The sequence below is a fragment of the Emydura macquarii genome, unplaced genomic scaffold (assembly GCF_026122565.2).
Source record: "Emydura macquarii macquarii isolate MOO-44397 ecotype Brisbane River unplaced genomic scaffold, CSIRO-AGI_Emac_v2 contig_1253, whole genome shotgun sequence".
Lineage (NCBI taxonomy): Eukaryota > Metazoa > Chordata > Testudines > Chelidae > Emydura > Emydura macquarii.
This window is the reverse complement of record NW_027131390.1, coordinates 2,583,651-2,607,353: the sequence shown is the minus strand read 5'-3', so window position 1 is coordinate 2,607,353 and position 23,703 is coordinate 2,583,651. Positions and strand designations below refer to the sequence as shown.

General features: G+C 35.8%; 1 protein-coding gene across 7 annotated transcripts in view; it reads left to right on the top strand.

Moving 5' to 3' along the window:
• The window catches only part of KLHL13 (kelch like family member 13), a 110,610-nt gene that overhangs the window by 59,232 nt on the left and 27,675 nt on the right, over positions 1 to 23,703 (top strand). For 3 of the 7 annotated variants that reach the window (XM_067547998.1, XM_067547999.1, XM_067548000.1), the window contains 3 exons: positions 7,468 to 7,512; positions 8,005 to 8,117; positions 21,796 to 21,937. In XM_067547998.1, coding sequence (XP_067404099.1) covers positions 8,020 to 8,117; positions 21,796 to 21,937 — 240 coding nt within the window. In that variant the 5' untranslated portion in view covers positions 7,468 to 7,512; positions 8,005 to 8,019. Of the gene's footprint in view, positions 1 to 7,432; positions 7,513 to 8,004; positions 8,118 to 21,795; positions 21,938 to 23,703 lie in introns of those variants that run through there. The other 4 variants (XM_067547997.1, XM_067548001.1, XM_067548003.1 and 1 more) reach the window with 3 other exon arrangements.

Below are 23,703 nucleotides of genomic sequence, written 5' to 3'. Positions count from 1 at the left end.
ACAAGGCCCAATGAAAGATTAAATTACCTCCTCCACCTTGTGTGTCGTGTCCTGGGACCAACATGGTTACAACAACGGTACATGATGCATCCTAAGTTGTTACTGCAGCAAATTCTTCAGCAATTTTCTAGATTCTGTGGGAAAACTGTTGAAAGCATGGGTCAAAAGCTGCAATGTTTTGTTATTAAACGTGATGCATGCCCTGAATGGAAGCCTGACTGATGCATCACTTTTAATATTTAAGGATTTTGTTTTTTAGAAGTAGCTCTGCTTATGATGCAATAGAGATAGAAGCTTGTCCCATAATAGCGTTTTGACAGCACTAGGAGTAGGCTACAAATCACATTTGTATTACTTTCCTCACTCCCACCCTGTTCTTCTCCACTCTTGATTGTTCCTCTTTGTTTTGTTTTGTTTTGTTTTGTTTTTATTTAGGGCAACCAAGCATCTGTAAAAGTATTAATCACCTTTCAAAGTAACTTTTGTAGACTTATTTCTGTTCAGTTCCTGAAGAGTGTATGTCAGTGATCTGTAGAAGCACTACTGCTTTTATAATATGTTGGCATTTACATTGTGTCTTTGAGGGATTATTTATTTATTTTGTAAAAATTCTTTTCTGGATAACTTGTGCAGTGGTTCAAAATAGCTTTGCATAATTCTCAGTAAAAGCTCCTTTGCTTTTTATTTCTTCTCTCATTCAGTTTAAAAAAAAAATCCTGCTAAATGAAAGATTATCATAGAATCATAGAATATTAGAGTTGGAAGGGACCTCAGGAGGTCATCTAGTCCAACCCCCTGCTCCGAGCAGGACTAACCTTAGCTAAATCATCCCAGCCAGGGCTTTGTCAAGCTGCAGCTTAAAAACCTCTAAGGATGGAGAGTCCATCGCCTCCCTAGGTAACCCATTCCAGTGCTTCACCACCCACCTAGTGAAAAACTTTTTCCTAATATCCAACCTTCACCTCCCCCACTGCAACTTGAGATCATTGCTCCTAGTTCTGTCATCTACTACCATTGAGAACAGCCTAGCTCCGTCCTCCCTGGAACCATCTTTCAGGTAGTTAAAGGCTGCTGTCAAATACCCCCTCATTCTTCTCTTCTGCAGACTAAACAAACCTAGTTCCCTCAGCCTCTCCTCCTAAGTCTTGTGCTCCAGCCCCCTAATCATTTTTGTTGCCCTCCGCTGGACTCTCTCCAACTTGTCCACTCCTTTTTGTAATGTGGGGCCCAAAACTGGACACAATACTCAAAATGCGGTCTCACCAATGTCAAATAGAGGGGAATAATCACTTCCCTCCATCTGCTGGCAATGCTGCTGCTAATGCAGCCCAATATGCCATTAGCCTTCTTGGCAACCAGGGCACACTGCTGACTCATATCCAGCTTCTTATCCACTGTAACCCCCAGGTCCTTTTCTGCAGAACTGCTGCCTAGCTCGTCGGTCCCCAGTCTGTAGCTGTGCATGGGATTCTTCCATCCTAAGTGGAGGACTTGTCCTTGTTGAACCTCATCAGATTTCTTTTGGCCCAGTCCTCCAATTTGTCTAGGTCCCTCTATATCCTAGCCCTACCTTCCAGGGTATCTACCACTCCCCCTAGCTTAGTGTCATCTGCAAAGTTGCTGAGCGTGCAATCTACCCCATCCTCCAGATCATTAATGAAGATGTTGAACAAAACTGGCCCCAGGACCGATCCCTGGGGCACCCTGCTTGTGACTGGCTGCCAGCTAGACATGGAGCCATTGATCACTACCCGTTGAGCCCGATGATCTAGCCAGTTCTCTGTCCATTTTATAGTCCATTCATCCAACCCATACTTCTTTAACTTGCTGATAAGAATACTATGGGAGACTGTATCAAAAGCTTTGCTAAAGTCAAGGTATATCATGTGCACCGCTTTCCCCACATCCACAGAGCCAGTCACCTCATCATAGAAGGCAATCAGATTGTTCGTTCCTAATGTAAAGCAGAGGCTTGTTGATAAGCTGAAGTTTTAAGAGAAGAACTGCCTAGTTCACATGTCCACGCTTTCCATAATACTTTATATGCTTCTTATGGAATCATTGCACTGAGAATACACACATTTCCAATGGCTTCAATAGGACTCTAGTTTATGCTGTAATTCCCAGGCACAACAACAGGAGTTAATTTGCCTTATATAGAATTGAACAATATTAACACTTCCAGTTGTATAGCCTAAAAAAATCTTGTTTGTTCTCTGACTGTAATATAATAAAGCATTGTCAAGATAGTGGACCATTTGTTCTTCAGAAAATAAGAGTAGGTGCAGTTGGATGGGTCTGGGGAAAACACTGTGAGTGGGGTGAGGAGATGATGGTTAAGGAAAATGTTATACTAACATTTTGTAAAGCTTTTAGGGATCCTGAATAAAAGTATTGTGTAACATTGGTTGGTCTCTTTCAGTTTCTAGGTTTGTGTCTTGAGACCTAAATTTAAAATGATGGTTGTGAAGTGACGATCACATTTGAGTTTCATATCTTTTGAGCTTTAGTTCTACTTCATTTTTTGTTGATTAAAATAGCTTTTCATGATAGTTCATGTCAGTTCAGCATGTAAAACACACATTACCAATTTTTTTACATTTGAAGTTGGTTTCTAAATTTAGTTTAGAGCAAGGGTGGTGGGTTTTTTAGTTCTTTTGACTCTGATGTTCTAACAGGTTTAGAATGGAAAACGGGGTTTGAAGTGCACGCTTTTTTTTAGAACAAAGAAAATGGGTGGAAAAACCAGAAAAACAAGTAATTCTGAAGTTATGTTCACAGAAGTAACTCTAGCATTGACTGATATTAGTTTGTTTTCGTTGATTTTGTCGTATCTACCATTTTTTATTATAGATGCATTGCCCCTTGCCCCCACATTAAGAAGTAGCTCAATACTTTAGCATTTTATTTTCATGATTTAAAATATTTGATCTTTGATTGTTATCCAGATCTCTAGATTATTATAATGGTAGGCATACATCACACAACCACCATACAATTAGACATTGTTAGTGCCCTGTAGTCAGATGAGGCCTAGGACTAGAATTTTGGATCTAGGGATTTTGGATTTGGATTTTGGATTGGGATTTGGATTTTGGATCTAGGGATTATGCAGGTCATGCTGAAAGTAGTTGAAAGAACTGTGGGGAAGCTTTCAAATTGCATACCTATACTATGCCTATTTCTAGCTAGTGCATTGGTGGACTCTGACTGTCTCAAATTCTGGATAGGGCACTCACAAGTTAACACACTTGTTTGTGTGAAAACAGCAAATCTTTAAGAGGAAGAGAAAATTATGGGCCCAAACGATATTTTAAATTTAGTTACCACAGAGATATTAAACTACAACAGGTCTGGTTAACTAAACAAGGTTTTTTTTAAAAAACAAAACAAAAAACTTCTATTTGTTGCTCTTAAACTGTTAATCCCGAGGGCAAATTAATTGGCAGTATGAAAGTCCAGTGGGCTACCAAAAGGGAACTTTAACTCCACATAATATTCTGTAAAACTCTTGTGGGGAATAAGTATTTTTGGGCCAGTATTTTCTCATGTCACTGCCTCTTTCTGATGTCTCCTCATTTCATTTTCTCCTGCTCTTTTTTTTTTTTTTTTTTTTTGAAGACCTGTTAATGGAAACTTTGTGGAAAATTTTTGAAAAATGTTGTTTAGAAGCTATTTACTGTAAGTCTCACATTGCTGTGGAGTCTGTGCCAGGCAGCAAGCAGGGAGTTGGTAAAAGCAAACTTAGAGTGAATTGGAAAAAGTGGCTGAGGCATAAGAAAGTGTAGCCAGTACATTTGATGAAACACTGTGAGCTTCTGGCATGTTGAGCTGCACAACGGAAAACAGGAGGATATCCCACAGGAAAAGGAGGCAAGTCTTGAGGGAAGTAACGTTTGCCACACGATCCAATTTCAAAATCAAGGAAAATCAGTAGAAAAAACAAGACAGCATTAACTTGTGACTGGCAGTCCTACATAAACTGTTGCTGACTCCTAGAGAGAGGCCATAAGACAGTCCAACAACCCACTTACATGTGTGCTGTCGTTCTGATTCTGGCATTTTTGGTTTAATGGTGCCATCTGTACATATCTCCTCTTATAATGGGCCTGTTAAAAGAAAGCATTGCTTGTTCACCAGTAAGTATCTGTAGTTTGATCCTCCATAAAATGGCAGGTTATGATTATGCCTTACATTAGATGAAATTATTTGCTCCTCCTGGGTTGTGCTATGGTATGTTTTTGGCCGCTTTCCGTGTTGCTTATGACTTTACATATGTTTTTTCCTGCAGCAATTGTTGATAGGGTCCCAATTAATTACTTTCAGTATCTTTTTCCTAACTTACCTTGTGGCTGTTTGCATCAAAATAGGATCTTAGAGCCAGTTTTTACTTCTGCTTCTTTCTCACCTAGTTAACATTTGAATATAGCACAAAAGGTGTGCAAATAATTCAGATAATAAATAGAACAGCTGTAAGTGAGCATAAGCAGCAGGTGCAGATGAAATCTTGAAAACAAATGGTGGTTCAAGAGAGAGACAGGAAATACATGTAATAAGTGGAATAGAGTCTAAAGAAAATGTTGTTTTTCAGTTTTCTGTATAGTGGTTAAGAGTCTCTGATCTCTCCAGTTTGAAGAACAGTGGAGCTCCAGTTTGGTGCCCATCTGTGATTATTTACAGAACCTGCCTAGGAATAATTCCCATTACTAATTTGAAGGTTGTTGGAGGTGTGGTGTGGTGTCAAGCGGGGGAAAAAAGTGAACTCTGTGGGCAGAGTGCGTCCCAGGAGATCAAGCTGCTTATTTCCCCTGTGCTTAAATCTGTGATTGAACCAATGTATTTGTCTTGACAGCATCATTAAAATGGCAAAACAACATACTGAGTACTCTGACACCTCACTGGCAGTTTATATAACGTGTGTCCCTATTCCTTGCAACCTTTTTCCTTGGAAAATGAAATGAAAGTGTAACTCTTTTGAGGAGTGTATGCCTTCACTTGGTTTGCTGTATGCAAGCAGGTGGGTAAAGTTATGCACTTTGCTGAAGGTCAGTTCCGCTTTGCTGCTGAAAACTGCTCATTTCGAGCTGCACCTAGAACTGCTGCTTCAACCAAGTCCACGTTGTTGTTGTTTTCAATTTAGTTAAATATCAGCAGTGTGTTGAACATGAAGAGAAGAAGAGTTCAGGTAGAGGATGGAATTGGTATGTGTTTTATAAAACTAGTACTAATCAGCACTATTATAATCATATTATTACCTTTTAATGTACAATAATGGATTAGTCAAAGATACTTCCAAATTAAACAAACAAACCCCCAGTATAGTTAATCAAGTTCCTAGGTGGGTCTGTTTGCTGGCTTGCATGAGAGGGCTAAGAGATGAGTGACTAATCGATTCTTGCTCTTTGGCAATAGAGAATTCCTGCTCTTTTGGTCTCATCACAGCCACTGTAATCACAAATATTAGTTCAGGTACAAGGGACTGGCTGAATTGCTCATGTGTATATTTATACTGGCTGAGCCAAAGTGTGACACACATGATATCTTGAGAACATTGTTTTTTGGTTTGGTTTTTTAAATTAGTTTTTTTATTGGCCTTATTATCTTCTGTTAATCCATAAACAGAAAATGTTTAGTCGTCTTGTTCCTAGGTATTGCAAGACTAGTCAACCTTTCTACATTCAGACAGTAAATTCATTGTATACGTTGAGCATGAGGTGGGACTGAAGAACGTTGTGTTGTGTTTTAAGGCTTTATATGCTGATTTTCATTATTCTTGCGATGCAATTAAAAAAAAATCTAGTTTCTTCCATGTGGTTGTGTGTTAGCAAATATCCAATGGCTTTTTTCTAATTTAAAAGAACATTAAAACATGGATTCGGGTAGGGCAAGATCTAATCTGTCTAGTCATATGTATGCAAATCAGATTTTTGTGTGCATTGCTGGTAATGCACACACTAGTCTGTGTGCATGCAAGTAAATACCTATGGTCTTAGAAAAAAAATAGGGCCCTTTTTTGTTACCCTTGTCTTATGCTGATAGAGTCCCATTAGCTAAAAATGGATCCTTGCAGTTTACAAGACTTTAGTTTTTTCTATAGCATTACAGAACATAAACCTCCTACTTCCATTTTCAGCAAGTACATCTGTATAGCTTTATTCTTTGCCAGTTTCAAACTCTCACCAGTATTAATAGTTTTTTTTCAAAGTACTAAGAGATTAGCTCAATTGCTTGCCAAATAAGTACAAGCTGTTTTTGAGTTAGAATAATTAAATTAACTCTCCAAACTGCTTTTGCTTAGGTCCTGTGTTTGTGCTACTGTAACTTTAAACTGTCCAGTACCATTTGGGGAAAACTTGTTAAAGACATGTAGTGCTAAGTTGTAGTTTAGAACAAATTTTTAGAGCAGTTATAAATTTATAGATTTGTAAAGGACAGGTTAACAGCCCTTTTACAGTGGTGCTTCCAGGCAATGCTAGTGTGTTTTTAGAAATGTAAAGAAAAGCCTCACAGGAATTATAGTAATAAATGTAAACACTAGCACTGTTATCTGTCCTTTCCCAGTATATCTGAAGAGGCTGTTACTGTTCTCGGACAGAATAAAGCCATGCTGGTAACTAGCTTGGCATAATAGCGTGATGCCACATGTAGAAGAGACTATTTTGAAGTCTGTAAGTCAATATTCTAAACATATTGGTTTAGCCTATCCTGCCAATACACTAGCATTGGTTTTAAATAAGGTGTAATGTAAAGGTATTTTTAGAACAAACATTAAACAATGATATCAGTGAAATAAGATTGATCTGTTTTTGTGCGTTCTCTAGATACATAAACTTCTTCTGCAAAATAATTTTCATACCGTGCCTAAATTTCTGTTTTTAGCAGCTCATCTTTTAAGCATCCTTGTCAGTCATCAGCCCCTGGAGGGCACCAAACAGACCACAGAGCTGCAGAGTGGTCCCTGATGGACACCTGCATGACCGGCTGCTTCATCAGTATTTCAGGCAATTTGTGAGCTGTTGGGGGGCTGGGGGGATGAGGGGGGCCACTGAATTACACTGTTGATAGTGTCCCTACAAGGACTGCTATTAACAGCATGCTATTCTGTGCTTCTCTACTGCAGAAGACAGAGTGATATTCGTGTTCCCACAGCATGTTGTAAAATGCATGAGATTTTGCTCATCCTCCTTGGAAATAAGAATAGGAAAATGAGAGCAACCTGAACCAGAAGCTATTAGAAGAGCATGCAGAAATCAGCAGCAATTTATACTTATTCTTACAGCTTGCCTCCCTAACTATGGATTAGAAGGACTGGCATTTTTGCAATGGGCTTTTTCTATAATGGCATTCTTGTATTGTCTGGCCAGAGCTTGCACAAGAGGAAAACAGGCTGCTGAATTTAGTCACTGATCTCTATTAGCCGTGGCCTAGGGCTATGCTGAGATTCATATCCCATTTGTATTGTTGCAGCTCAAAAGAAGAATGTTCAGAGGATGACAAGTGTATTCTGAGTAGGTATGTTGTTTCATTTTCATATGAAACCCATTTTTTTTTTCCTGCTACCATTGGTCAGAAATCAGGTTAATAGGAACAGAATGAAGCACCGTGCTGCAAGCACAGTACTGCAGTGTCCCTGTTAAGGTAGAACAATAGCATTACAATAGCTCTTTAAAAAAAATCGTAGATGGTTTAATTAAATAAAGCTGCATTGTGCTGGTTTGCATGATGCAGTCTTTTTTTTTAAACATATACTGCAGTCAACGCTTCCCTAACGAGTGGCACTATTGTTGAGTTAGAATGATAGAATCATCAGATTGCTTTAGGGGACAGCAGGATTTAAAAGGAGATGCCTCGCAGCCCTATTTTACAGATTGGAAGCATCGGTTTAAGGGCATTGGCAGAATCGCTTGCTTGTTCTTAGCAGCAGCCACTGCTGTGTCAGTAGTGTGTGGAATGGAAGTCCTAGTTGGTAGTCTGTTATGGAAACGCTGTTTACTGTTATTGTAGTACCGTGGTGACAACATGCCATTGAAATGGAAAACGAGCTCTCCTGCTATCTGGAAATTCCCAGTTCCTGTGCTTAAAACATCCAGGTCATCGCCACTTTCTCCAGCATACATGTAAGTGAGAGAAATGAGGATAATAAGGTGGGATTTCTTTCATGAGACTACCATGTGGCAAAATACCCTGTTATACATTTAATGACATTGGCACTCAGAATTTTACCTTATTTTTTCTTTCTACATATATATATATAGTCTCAAATGTTACCTTTTTATTGTTTTCATGATGGATGTTGTCAAGTCTTTCCTTTGTTGAAATTCAGAGAAACTGTGCAGATTTAATCATATTTAGAAATATTTTTAAATTTTCATTTGAAAAGTTCATGTTATCAGTGATTTGTAATACAGATCAATACGTCTAAGCATCTAGGCAGGCTTTTTATTTTGTGGCATATATTCTAAAAATAAATAACTCCCTGATTGTTACTAAGACATTGAATATACAATCACCTGCTATATTGTAATGCACTGTTGTGTGTATTTTAGTTTTGGGATGGTACATCTTGACTTAGTCTTGTGTTTATCCTTTACAGTTGTACTCTTTAAGAATTTAACAACTTACATATTTAAAAAAGTACCTGAAATAAAAGCATGAGGGTTTAAAACATTTTTTATTTTGTATAGTTTTGACATCTAAATGTGTATGCGTTTGTTTAGGCAGTTTGTCCACATACAGTAGGTTCCAAATAAAAGTGCATGTATTTTAATAGATACGTAAAATGTATATACCTGAATTTGTCTTGGCAACTCTTAGTAAAAGCTTAGACTTCAGCTTCTGATTATTACTGTAAGTTTTGTATTAGTTTATACAAGTGGCTTGTTTTGCTTGAGCAATGTGAAATAAAGCTAAATCTTGATTGAGTGCCCTGATTTTCCTTTTTTTTAAAAGTACTGTTATGGCTTTTTTCTTTAAATCAGGATGATTATTAAGAAGAAACAACTTAAGTACATTTGATATTGCATACAACATAACGTATGTAGAAAATCAATGGAATAAAAGTTGCTTTTAGTAGTAATCCTTAGTATAATAGCTACAGTATTAATGCTTTTGTGACTTATACATGTGTAAAATAAGAGATGTCATTACTCAATCTTGTTATACTTAGTTTTTGCTTTATCTCCTGTGAGGACACAATGTGACACATAGATGCATACGGGTTTCATAAATATTTTTATGTTGAGGGGTCAGTAATTATTTGTCAGTAGGGATGAGGCAATATGAGGCACCTCCTATACATAATCCCTGTTGGTTTTGTTGTGAAAAAGCTAATGTTTAAGAAGCTAACATTCTCAGTTGTGATCTACAATATATATGCTCTTTATTTAAATTTTGTTTTCATAAATGCAATGCAGATCTTTTTCTTAGGCGAACAAGTTAACTACAGAAAGTATCAAGGAATTTCCACTAAATGGGGGATGTGAACTTATATAGTAAAGTATAAGACAAGGTCAAATATAAAAACAGTAGTATGTCAGAAAAGAGTTTGAGGCCTTTAAATCATTTGGGGGAAACAATGACTAGAGTATTGTCAGGCAGACATTTTTTGTAGATTTTTAAAATCACAGGATTTAATCAAGTGAAGATTTAAAAAAAACTCCATTCCATTCTTGTCTCTCTACAGCCCATCCAGAGAGAGGTAATTTATTTTACACCATCTCTAAATTGTTCCTTTGTTTTCTATACGCTCCAGCATCTTTGATTTGGATATATTATTGACTTATAGTGATGTATTCAATCTATGGGGAGCAGTTCAGTGGTCACATGTTAACTATCTTATGTTAGGTACCTTTGCAGCATGTGAAATAAATGAACAGCTGCTTTAATTAAAAAAAAAATTAAGTAGTGCTACAGTAGGCACTGATTAGTGTCTAAGCAGACACATTTCTTCATTGTTACATACAATCCTGGTATTAGCTGGACTCTTAAATGTAATACTGAAATTATACATACATACCAAATAAGAAGAATTACAAATGGATCCAATTTGATTAGGCAATATGTATTAAATGCCATAAATAGCTTTCTGAGCTGGTTTGAAGAGCAAAATAGATGATAGAAACTCACCACTTCCATTGCAAAAATTACAATAGATTTGCTAACACTATAATGTAGTATGGTTTTCATTTCCATACATGCGTTTTTTCTTCTACATGAAGTATTGCATGCATGTGTTTAAAAAAGCAAACCACATATCCACTACTGACCTCAGACATGACTATTTTTATTGTTTCTACAATTTCTTAATACTTTGGAGGATCTGGAATATTTGCACAGCTAAGTAGTATTAGAAAACCAATGACAGGAATTAAACTTAATATTGACATATAAATAGTGAGATAATACAAGTTTACACTAACGTCATAAATATACTGGCTATACTAGTACGTTTTTTTTTTAATTTCTCTACTTGGTGAGCTGCAGTTGCTCATATTTCAGTTCTAGAACCGTTAACCTTGGCTTTCCATATTTAATCATATTTGCTGTTCTAGCCACTAGATTATCATTCAGAAACAAGAGTAGGAGTCAGGATTTAGCCTAGGTTTTATTCTGGTCCATCTGCTTGTGTTATGGGCAAGACACTCTGTGCCTCAGTTTCCTTTAGTAAAATGGGTTTACTACATCTTACCCATCTTGTACCTGAATATTGAGTCTAATGTTTGAGCACTCTGAGCTTCTTCGATGAAAGTTGCCATGTAGGTACAAAGTATCCTTGTTAAATATTTATTACTTCCCAGAATGGCCCTGTAAATTCTGCGTCTGGGTCAATTTACAGAAGATTAATTTCTTATTTAAAGTTTGCTTGTAGTGAAAGGCAACAGAAGAATTGTGTAGAGATCAATTTAAAAGAAAGCCCTCTGCTGGAAGAAATCTGTGCAGTTGCTATGTGAAACAAGCTATTTGTTTCACCTGAGTTGATAACTTTATGGACTGTAGAACTCTGGGCTTTTCAGGGAGACTGGTGTTCTGACTGGCCCTCAGACTGATTCGGAGGTTAGATTATATTTCCTTGGCAGTGGGAATGAGAGAGAGCGCCACTTTTTCATAACCCCTACCTGCTGAATAGTGGTAACTGTGCATTGCCCTACTAGTTAAAGCACAATGAGTGCAATGATTTGTATAAACATTTCTAGATCATATCGTACCTGCAAGAGGTAACTGTTTAAAACTGTGGCAAGCAGGGAAAAATTCCCTTTGGGTGGAGGGATAGGTTTTCACTCATGAGCTTTGTTTGAATTGGTGCTATATAATTTGAGTTTTTTCAGTGGTTTGGTGACCATTTGGCATTCCTAGTTAGGGTTGGGTAAGATGAGAACTGGGATGTTCGCACATGAAAAATATTTTTAAGTATCATGCAGTTTTTCTTCATAAATACACAAATTATAAATGTACAGAGAATCGGAGTGTGTGTGTTCAAAAACTACCTTTCACTTTCATCCCTTTAATCTTCTTACCTTAGCACCAAAGCTGATATCAATTCCTGTTTTAAAATCTGAGGGTTAGAACTATTAAAATAAGTAAGTAATCTCATTGGCAGAATGTACATTCGTATTTCAGTTGTTATATGCTGACTGCTGTTGGCTGTACTCATCAGTTAATATTAGTGTGGTAGTGTGTGCAGTTTACCAGTAGGAGTATCCTAGAAAAAGGACAGGCAAAGTGAGACTCCTCTATTTATGCTAGGGTTTTGTTGCTGGGGCCCCACTGGGGGTCTAAGCAGACTCAACTCTGCCCCCAGTACGTTAAATAAACAGAGCCGCCCCCCCCCCAATTCTGAATGGCTAGGTGTTTGTCCCTGAAACTTGTTCCTCTGTTTCTAGGGTAATCTGCCCTGGACCTGACCCTGCTGGCACCAAGGCACCAAACATGAATCATTCAAATTGCTGTCTGAGTATATCATCATTCCTAAACTACCCCTGATTGATGAGTAGTCTTGAGTATCTCCATTGATGATACCACAGCTTCCCAAGGCAGCTTGCTTCATTGCTTAACAGTTTCTATATTGAGTCTACTTAAAATACGGCCAAAATGTTGTTAAAATGAGGATAATAAATTTTAAAAATTACATAGGTGTCTCCCCTGGTGACTCCTCTCTTTTCTAGGACCAGGTAAATCACTCTTCTTTCTCTTCCTGAAGAGCTGGCTGTCTCCACTCCTTGCTGTAGCCTATGTGCCAGCTACCTTCTTTGTGTGTGCACATACTCTAGCTCCCTTGTCACCTTCTTCCACCATGCCATCTGGCTTTCTGCTGACAGTTGCTCTCCTATCACCATTTGTGGGCAGCAGATTTTCTTGTATGTTGTATGCAACAACTTTTTTTTTTTTAAACTTTTATTGCTTTCCTGTGGAAGTGCCAGAAAGAGTGAAATAATTGCCAGGTTTGTTTTACACAGCATATGACTATTACTGTAGTTCAATATAGTGTTACCATTGGTATCACTTCATTGATTCTTATTCAGCTGGGCAATCCACTATGTAAACTAGAAAGCCTTCTCTGTGGTACTAATGCTTAACTACTATTTGTCGTTTGTAGATCTCTTTACTGTTCCTTTTTTCACTTCCTTTCGTTGTACACCACTTTAAAAAACCGTAATTCTATTGACTTATTCTAGTTGTTAAATGATAAAGATTACACTGCACTTATTTTTCCGCAATCAGTTATGAGTTTTCTTAGCATATTTACAACTCAATTCTCTGAGTCTCTTATGAAAATTTCAGTAGAATTGCATGTCTTCCCTTTTCCTCTCATAAGTATTATCGGGGTCAGAAAAGAGAAGAGGAGCAACGAAAGTGAGCATTCAGCTGAGAGTTCCAGAGTATAAAAAGCAAAGTCCGTAGCACCTACAGTTGGGACATTTAAAGGTCATTCCAGTTCTGCAGTTATTACCCACTTAAAGCATTTCTCCGACATATTTATTATCTCTAATATTTCTCTCTCTGTATTAACCTGACAAAACTCAGTAAATGATAGTGTTGTCTGGAAATGGTAGCAGTGTTTGGAACAATTATCTGGTTCTCATTATCTCTAAAATCACAATAGACTATAATAGTTTATTTGCTGTACACTGAAGGATAGCAGGCAAAGGAGGAGTTGGGCCTCTTGGGAATGAAAGACTTCTTTCCTGCTCTCTTTTGTAGGTTTTGAGAGGTGGCCAAAGTTGGTAGCCCAACTGCAAGTATTGCCTTCTCCTCCTTTTCCTCTCTGTGGCTTGTGGTTGGCCACCCTTGTAAGGATTTTGGAACTCTCTAGCCCTCTGTTCTCTCTCATGCCAAGCTTTTCTGGAGCCTTTCCCTATGGTAGTGTCAGCAGAAAGTGGTACTCTGCTTTATGCTGCCTGGTTACCTCTTTACTTCTGCTCTAAGAACATCAGAGCAATACGTCTTGCCTCAGTTAGGAGGGTAGAAGCTGGAAATAGAAAAAAATATATAAATTGTTTCTTAATTTAACACACAAATGGATTTTATTTTTGTCCTTTTCAATTTAGGTTTTTTTAGGCGAACTACACTTTCAAGGCTGCAGTACTAGCTCACCCACACATACAGTATTTATACATTGCTCTTTTGTGACCCTTGCACGTTCCACAAGCAATTACTACTTTTATAATAGAAACTGGGATCTTCAAAAGTAGTTAGGCACCCAAATCCTGTTCAAAATCAATGGGATTTCTGCATCTAACTCTTAGATAACTTTGAAAATTCCAGCCAAAGAAGTTAAGCTATAGAGTTCATCTGTTTTGAGTTTGAGATAACTAATAACTATTCAGAATGCTGCTGATCACTGAGACATATCTTAGGAGAACAGTGTACTCCAGGGCTATTTGTTCTTGTATAATGAAGGAGGAGGTAGAAATTGCACTTCAGTAACTTGATAAACAAAGGGTCGAGATGATTTCACCTCTGAACATGCAACTTCTGTTGAAATCTATGGAATTTGTGTGTGTAACTGTTAAGATTATGAAGCCTCTATATTTGATAATAGAAGTTAATGTTTCCTTTTAATTGGTCAGCCAGAACTGTGTGTATGACACCTACAAATGAATAGCTTGTGGTTGGACACTTCCTCAGAAAAGCGTTCTGTGTAGAAATGTGTGCTTTAGTTATCATTGAAGTATCAGAGGTCACCTAACTGATCTCTGCTAGTGTTATGCTTTCATCCATCTTAACTCTGGATATTTCACAGCAGAGGAGGGTACAGAGTATAGAACCCTATTGTATTATGAGTCAGCACCTGCATGTTCTAAAAGAAAAGATGAAAGTTTCAAGTGCTTGTTTGCTAAATATTGCAGTTGATCTGTTAAAAGTTGAGTTACACATGCTCTGTCTGCACTCTTCCATGTCATAAAATTAGTTCCCCCTCCTCTCATCTCAGATGAAATCACATTTGTACCTGCAAAAGCCTGTATTTTTTTGTACTAATTGATAAGTTTTTCATTATAAATAGGTATTGGCAAATCACAATGCAGGCTATTTTAAGTTTAGATGCTACAGAGTTGTGTGTTACAAAACAGTAGTTAAGTAATACTAAATAAAGGACAAGCCTTCACTATTTTGGAAGAGGTCAAGAGGAACAATAACTAATACATTTAATCTAGTAATTTTTTTTGCCTGATTAAAGTGCTTCCTTAAATTACACAGAGGAACGATGCAGAAGTGTGTATTTTTAAAAAAACTGATGAATCATGCATTATGTAACTAGATTAATCTGTATAGTTTATTACAGCAATATTAAATTCCCTAACATCAAAATGATAAAATATTCACTTTACAGTGCTGCCTCTATCCCTTTTCAGCTTACTCAGCTCTTGTGTGGCCATTTCATTTATTGGAGAATTCCTAAATTTTTTAGTCATGAAGTTAGAACATTTATTCTTAATGGGAAGACATTAAGGTACTTAATATTTAAAAATCACTTTTAGCAGTCTTAGGACAAGCATTACTGTATTTTCTAATAATACATGAAAGCATCATTATATTTAAATCAGCCTCTTCATTAATTTAATAGTTTCATTAGTTAAAAATATGCTTGGCTACACACACACATACCAGATTTTTGGTCCGATCATAAAATAGTAAAGATTTGTCTTGTGATAGGATCATCTTAATATAAAATTGAAATTTAGCTCTTTGCTGGCTGATAAATATCAGGGTGCTAGCACATGCCAAGAGTAATTTCGGAAACTGCCACTTACTAGTGACTGGAACACTTGCTGTCATGATTCATTGGAGAATAATTTGAGGGGAAAAAATAAGGTTACAATTCATTAAAAAACAAGCTGCTGAGCTACACAAAGTTATCAATATATATTATCTGGGCTATGTTGCCTTGATACATTTGTAATGTATTTGGTCAAATGTTATGTTTTAAAAATAACTCATGAAAATTTGTACTCTGCTATGAAGAAAATTATGCTAGAGAAAATTTAGGCCAATATTTTGTGTCAAAAGAAGAATACATTATACTGTAAACATTTTAAAACAAATTGGATTTATTTATATAAATTTACAGATTCACAAAATTATTAATTCTCAGTTGTCTTGCTGATATGGGATTAGAATAAATCCAACTTCATACTGAGAGCAATGCAAAAGGAAATAATTATTTTATTGTGGTTTGGATAATAAGTGATAAATAATATAGTCAACAAGAAACAAACCCTAGTACTTCCTACTAAATTTTTTAATGGTATGCCGTGTGTTGCATGTGCTTACTAGATGGACCAAGATCTATAAATCAAATGAAGAGTTTCAGTTCAAAATATTATACATGCTGTCTTTTAAAATTTGTTAACTGAACATTAAGATTACAAAGTCAACCACTCCAGCTAAGAAATTCCAGTTCTGGTGCCCAGCGCCATAATAGCCATGGGGTTTGCAGTTCCAGGAGAGCCTTACTCATCCTGGGAAGAACCATCTGCTTGGTTGCCCTTGGGGAGGGTGGATGCATACACAATCTGGTTGTCACATAAGAGCTGTGTGGGACTGTGCTCTCTAGAGATGGAATATTTGGAGCACTTAACTTTCAAATTGTAATAAGTTTGCATGTGCTCAGAGACTTATCTTCAGATAATGGAAAATAAATTTTCACATGGATGGCAAGCATTAATCAAACAACATGCTGTACTTCAGTGGGGAAAACACTCATAATTTTCCATGCACACTTCCAAATATATGTACAGAATATCTTTTGCTATTTAGGGGCATAAAGTCGTGCCAATCATTTTCATTCTTAAATCTGAGATGCTGATCAGTCAATACACAGGATTAACTAGCTCACCAGATTGCAATAAGTAGCTGAGTTTTCTGTTCAGACCAGATAATTGTATCATGGATGCGACAATAATATATTTTTAGCCTGGTATTTTCTGTGTTATGAAAGGAAGGTATTTTGAAACTTCCTGAAACAATTTAATAAGAATTGTTAGCATTTAGTAAGCATTTCATGAACAACCTGTGTTTTGCCTTTGTGTACTCCATACCTGTAATTCAGACTTTTGCTGTATTATTTAGCCCTATCAAATTTGTTCATGAAATAAGGTAAAAAGGCTGTTGATGCAAATACATTACATTGGATATTGTAATTAGCTGGTTTAGTGTAAGGTCATCCTATATTGTACAAAATTATTGTACAGTACTTGGAATTCAAAACAATTTTGCTCCTGTTGCAGTCTTAAAGCACTGGTGTATGGAGCTATCCATAACATAGTTGGATCAGTTAGGCTGCTGTGTGGTAGAAAAGACAGAGAAAATGCAAATAAGAAGGAACCATGATGCAAGGATTGGATGATAAAAAAAAATAGGAAGAGTAAAAGGCTATGTAGTACAGAAGAGAGAAGATTCAGGGAAGGGTGATGGGACCTATGATATATCTACAAATATTTTCTAGGAAACAGTATAAACAAAGATTTATCTCTATCATTTGAGACTGAATAGAGGAATACCCTGAATATTTGGGTGGAGGAGCATAAAATACACATTAGGAGAGTTCTCTATTAGTAAGAGCTGTTGGATAATGGAATTGATGAAGGACAGTGACAAAGATACCTTCACTGAAAATACTCCTGAACAGGTTATGTACAGTATTAGTTGTTAAATAATGTAGCTGGCAGTCGTGCAAAGCACATGATGGGTGTTAGGAAGGAACTTCACCAGTTGGTGGGGTATTTTATAATTGTCCACTAAATAGCTTCCTGCATCTTTCCCTCAAGCCCATGGTACTGGCTTCTGAGACAGGTTAATGAAATAGGGGGCCCACTGGTCTGATTTGGTATGGCAGTTCCTATATTCATTTCATCTCTAACTCAGCATTAATTTGCCCATAAAGCTATACTAAAAAACTGTGCCCAATGTTTCCCAGACTCTCTTTTTTGATTAAAGTAGTGTTAACACCCATGTCTGTATCAACTTGTTGTGAATTATCATTGTATATTATTGTAGTTGCTGTAGCTCTGCCTTTATCAGCCTTTTTTATCCTGATTAAAAATGCTTCCGCTGCACTTTTTATTTAATGACTTATTGATCAGAACAATAGTGCTAATTAGAAAATGAATTTCTTTTTTGCAAGCATGCCTAATTGTGATATACTGTACTTACTATAAAGCACCAATCAATATATTTACATTAATTATTACCCAATTAATTATAATGCTTGGCAAACCACATTAATGAATGTAAGTAATATGGCTTTGGAAACATTGCCTATACTAGACAGATGTACTTATTTTTTGCATTCATTAGAAATTAGATATTTGATTACCTTCTATTCAGTACTTTTAAAGTACATTCACCTCCCCACCCCAAAAAAACCCCAAAACATCTGTCCAGTATTTTTTTTTTAATGTTACTAATTGGTAGACACGTCTGGTCTATTAAGTGTGTTATGAGAGATTTCACTCAATTTAATAAAATCACTAGAAATGACATGTCATAAGTATTCTAATGGTGCTCATTCTGTAATATGGTAACCTGTTAAATATAGAATTCTGACTGTGTTCCAATATAATGTGTCTTTAAACAAAAGCCAATTGTTGTAATGATTATTGCTTTGTTTCTGATATTTACATGTCAAGGATTTGTAAACCTGTTTAATACTTAATTAATAAATAAAAGTATTCAATCAGGTATAAGGTTGAATTAGTCATATGTTCCCAAGAATGAGTAGTAAAGAATCACTTTTATGAACATTTGATTTACCGGCCTAAAAGTGCAAGTTAAATTAAATTTTGAATAAATCTGAATTGTTTGCAGGCTTTTTTTTTTTTTTTTTTTTTTAAATTAAGTATTTCATGCCTTATGTGATATCTGTTTCCCCCCCACCCCCCAATCCCCCATCCTGCATACTGATAGGGTAACTGAAAATACGTAGGGAATACTGCATTTTCACTTTGTCTTGCAGAGATGAATTTTTATGTTAGCGTACACGTAGTTTACACAATGTCAGTAACAAAATGAGAACTCATTTTGGAAGGCCTTATTTTGTAGTGGCTGTGTCAAAAGACTCTGGAGTCAGGAAACCAGAGCCATATTTCCAATTCCTACCACTGACTTGCTGCATGACCTTAGGCAAGTTGTTTAAATTCCTCTAAACATCACTTTCACTGCTTCAATAATGGAGAGAAAACTTACCCTTTACAAAGCATTTTGAGATCTGTGCATGAAAGACGCTTAGTGCTCAGTATCTTTTTTTTTTTTTTTTTTTTTTTTTTTAAATTGATGGTGATATTAAATAGAAGTTAAGCGCCAACTTCTTAAACTTAACTTGACTATCTGGGAGATAGGACAATCTTGTTGCTTTTAATTTGAAAATACGAAATGTTGAATGGGATACAATTTTGGTCTAATGAACTTGACTTATTTGGCAAGCAGTAAAATCAAATCTTACAGTTGCTTGCTTTTGTTTCCTTAAGATAGATCTAGATATCCAAGAGCTTACTCAGTTTCAGCTAGTAGGTCACTAAATTTTATAGTGCAAATGTTAAGGATCCTGTAGTGCTGGCTTAACTATAGTATAAAAGGTAATACCTATTAATCCATTCTGCATCACAAATTTTTAAATTTGCAAATAGAGCCAGTTGCAATTAAATGGTTCTAGTTTACAGATGTTGGCATGAGGTACTATCTTGTTAAATACATAAATCTAATTTTATTGTAAAATGACAGAACTCGGTATGTACTTGCTGCTGTTTGTTATATCTCTGTCAGTGCCCAGTAAGAGCCCATATTTTTATGGATTTCTAAACAGTATGGGGAAAAAAAGTAATCTTCCAGGTGAAGATTATTGCACTTCTTGGTTGAAGTTCTTGTGACAAAATTTGATTTTCTAATGTCCCAGTGGTACAGGTCCACCTGTGGTAGCAATGATCGAAGTACTCATAGAGATGTCCACTAGTGTTTTAATCTCCCTCTTATCAAACCTGCTCAAAATAGATCTGGGTGTCATGATGGTTAAAATGTTGATGCTCACCAGTAGCCTAACTACAATAGCACTTTTATCATTACTTCTCCCAGTCAAAAGCTTAAGGAGACAAACGTCTAGTGTAGGCAAGGCATTTACCTTTAGTTTAAACATTTAAGGTTCATGCTACGTATATATGAATATTGTATGAAATTGTGTGATGTATTGTGGCTGAAATCTTAAAAGCCAACTGGAAATTTTGGCAAGTAAGTGGGTTTACTTGTTTTTCTTGCTATTGTATATTAACTATGAGGCACACATCTTAGTTTTCCTTGGAGTTAGAAAAAAGCCTTTTAAAAGTTACAGCTTCAGTAGTTATCTGAGCTGATACTTTTATTAAGTATTCTTTCAGAGAAGTACCCATTCAATGTAATTTTAAAAGGATCTTTGTAATAATTCTTTCCCCCACAACAACACAAATCTTTTTAAAAAGAAAATCACATTAGACCGTATACTTGATATGAGTACATTCAGACTTAAAAAGAAACAGCCAGAGCAAATTAACCAAAAACATTCAAGTCATGCACTAGAAACTGCTTCACTTAGCCTCTTGCTAAATGTTGTTTTGACTGTTGTTTTCTAAAGACACAGTCTGGAGAGTAACTTTCTGATTACAAAATACAGTGTAAAACATTGATTTGTATTTTAAAGAAAAGTTCCAATGAGATTTAAAACAATGTAACTATTTTAATTGTAATCAAAGTGTACCATAGTGCATGCTAAAATATATTCACATTTATTACTTGTTCAGATTTATGTGTATTATAGTTGAATTCAAGCTTCTGAAGCATACCCTTGTTTCTTTACTGTTTGTTACTGTTGTGTCTGTGTACATAAAATCATACTGTTTCAAACCCATGTGCATTGTTGAGTGATCAAAATGGTTTATTTTGAATTTCTGTTTTTAAAACTGGTGCTAAAAAATACCAACGGGTTTGAACATACAAAATATCAGAAAATTTCTTAAGTTTCAGAAACTGCTTTTACTAGACAACTTTAAATGTGTGTATTGAGAAAAATTATTTGTTAAAAGGTAATTCACATTTTAAATTAGACTTCCTCAATAAAAGTGCAGTGTGGAAATGTGGGGCTCAAAGTTGAATTATCTTCTGGCAATGATTTTTAAAGTGATTTCTGAAACTAGTTTGGAGGCCAATGTTTATACCTGCATGTTACAATGCGGATGAGATTTTTATTTCTATATGAGATCTGAAGTAATTGTATCAAATTGGTTATGTGTTATGAATGCTTTACTCAAATACACAGTTTCTCTTATAGATAATTTAAATTCCATATATGGGGCGATAACACATTTGCTAATATAGTCTATTGAACCATGCCAATATGCATGTTGATAACTTAACAACATTCAGTAAATCATAAAATACTGTAACTGATTAATATTGATTATCTTCTAAAGACCTAGCACCCAGGTGATTAAAAACTATTTGTAAAATTTCTATCATGTTAGGGCATCAAAGCCTCATATACATGTCTTTGTTTATTATTTAAATATAAATAAAATTAGTAGCATTTACATAAATATAAGATCTAGACATCCCACAAAGTTTAAATGCAGTTTACATCACAAGATGAAAGTAGTAAGCCAGCAACATTGCAGGGGCAATTGAAAATATTACCATTTTGTAAATTTGCTCCACCATTAGATTTGGACAATAATTATTTGGAATTAAAAACCCTTATGCAAAGATGTCTTGAGCCTTTTGTATTAACAAATTGTGGTGTCTTTCCAATATTTTGATACTGGAGTAAGACTGCAATAACCAATAAAATGAAATTATTTAACTTTAAGAACACACTTTGCAATAATAACCTACAAATGGCATGTGTTAATCTGATGACGTAGTAAGACACTTAATTGTGAAATTAAAAAATGAGAAAAGGCATCTTTAAATAATTGTAAATACAAATACAGATGTATTTGTAGGGAAGTATCTTTTAAAAAATTATTTAAAGAAAATGGAATTTACTGCTTTTTTTTTTTTTTTTTTTTTTTTTAAAGGACCACTTATATCAAAACCCTTGCTGGTCTACTTAATCCAAAATCTAAAACAAAGTGATGAATTTTTAAAATCATGGAATGTTACATTCATAACCTATGTCCTCTTACATAAACCTGATGAGCAATAAGGATCCAGTACAACTCAACAAAACAACCTCACGTTGATGTTGGCTTGGAGCCCGAATCACTATGGGTTGAATATTTATCAACAATTAATTTAAACCACTGTGTGCTTAAGCTTGCTTTTTTTCCCCCCTCTTAGATCTCTAGTGGAAGAGGAAGATCCTCACATGAAAGTATCTCTTGGTAGCAGCGATATGGGCGTGTCTGCCCATCTACAGTCTTCAAAGACAGGCACCACAAGATTTTTCACCAGCAACACTCATAGTTCTGTGGTATTACAGGTAATCTAACACAGTATGTTGTAATATTTATACCTGTCTTACCTGAAGATTGTCAAGACTTTGAATAGTATCTGCACCTAAGAAATTTCTCAAACCTGGAATAGTACCCCAAAGACGTTATTAAACATTTATTTGTGTCATGTTGCTCATACCCTTGTTGAATAGGCAGCATGGTTTTGTGTTCTTTTTCTCTGAGAACTCATGTTGTCTTTAAAAATCAGATTTTTTTTCAAGTTAAATGTTCAAAACACATCAACAATTTGAAAAACCTGACCTTTCCCTCTAATTATAGACTTGTTCACTATTAACTTCAAATAGTTAAATAAGGCTTACAAAAGTGAGGGATCGCTGTCTCATTTTTTAATATACCCAAGCAACTTTTTCAGGTGAAATGCCTCTTCTGGCCTCTTTTGTGTGAACTCTATGTTAAAGATGTCATAAGGAGGCTTAACTCTTCCTTTCTTCGTACCCTTAAAACATGTATCAGTTGGCAATTTCGTTACTTGATCTATCAGTATACTGTGCTAGAGTCTGAATACTTCCCACAAACAGTCTTAGCAACCATCTGCAGTTTCTACGCGGTTTGGAAGCCACGGTATTTGACCTACGTATGAAATCGGTATTAAGAAGCTTGCACTTTCTACACGTAGAAAGACTGTTACATTAACCTCTGAAGCTCATCAGTATGCCAACTCTCACTTATTTTTTAATAAATATGCACCTGTCTTGTACAGACCAACCATGAAATAGCCTTCAGTTTATCTTATCTGTAATGTTCAGCCAGGGAAAAATTATCTTCATTTAATTCACAGCTATCAAATCAAGCAATTTTCATGTTTTTACAGTGATAGTATATGTTATACATACAGTGGTATCTGATGCATAGAAGTAGATGGCTTTGTTAATTTTTGTCATAGGTGCACACCCTTCAAGAGAACCACACAAACCCCCTGTAGATAAACCTCCTAACCACATATTAGCATATACTTGCCCCTTTCAGTATGATCTTTAAAACTGAAGTATAAACATTTAAGTTAACTAAAGTGGGTATACAAACTGAAGAGGAAGAAAATGTTAGAGGGTGATTCTACTCTGAAAAGTGACTGTAAAAATGACACTTCCACCCCCTATGTTTATTCAGGATCATATTAGTTGACTTCAGTGACAAAAATAAAATTATAGCGCTGCTTTCGTCTGTGAGCACTACAGAGCTAAGTGGGAGCTAAACTGTTTAATCCTGTACATACCAGATTTGGTTAATATATTTTAATCTGTTAATCTGGTAAATGTGTAAATGAAGATGCATAGGTGTAAATGAAGACCTCATTTGAGGTACAGAACCTTTATCACTGGTGATGATGCACAAAATGGAGAGAACTCAGCTGCAGGGCCTAGCAGGTAGGGACAAACATCTTTTTACTTTTAAACTAGGCACATGTGAAATGGAAAAAATTGAGACAAACTTGGAATTCCATAGTGCTGTTTTTGAAGAGTAATTTTTCAAAGTAGAACTGAGGAACCAGGACAGCCTGTAGGGGAGTATGTCATTTTAAGGAGAATTTATAGGTTATGATGAAACCAGGTTAAAGCAGAATTGCACTTTAAACCTCTCACCCTGTTGTACCTAGGTGGTGTCATCTTATTTTTGATCTGAGACCCTCCACAAGCTCAGGAAAACATCGTGGAGCTTTATCATTCACTTTGAATTTTCTGATGTGGTTTACCATTATAATTAAAGTGAACTTAAGTAGTGGCCTTAACTTGTC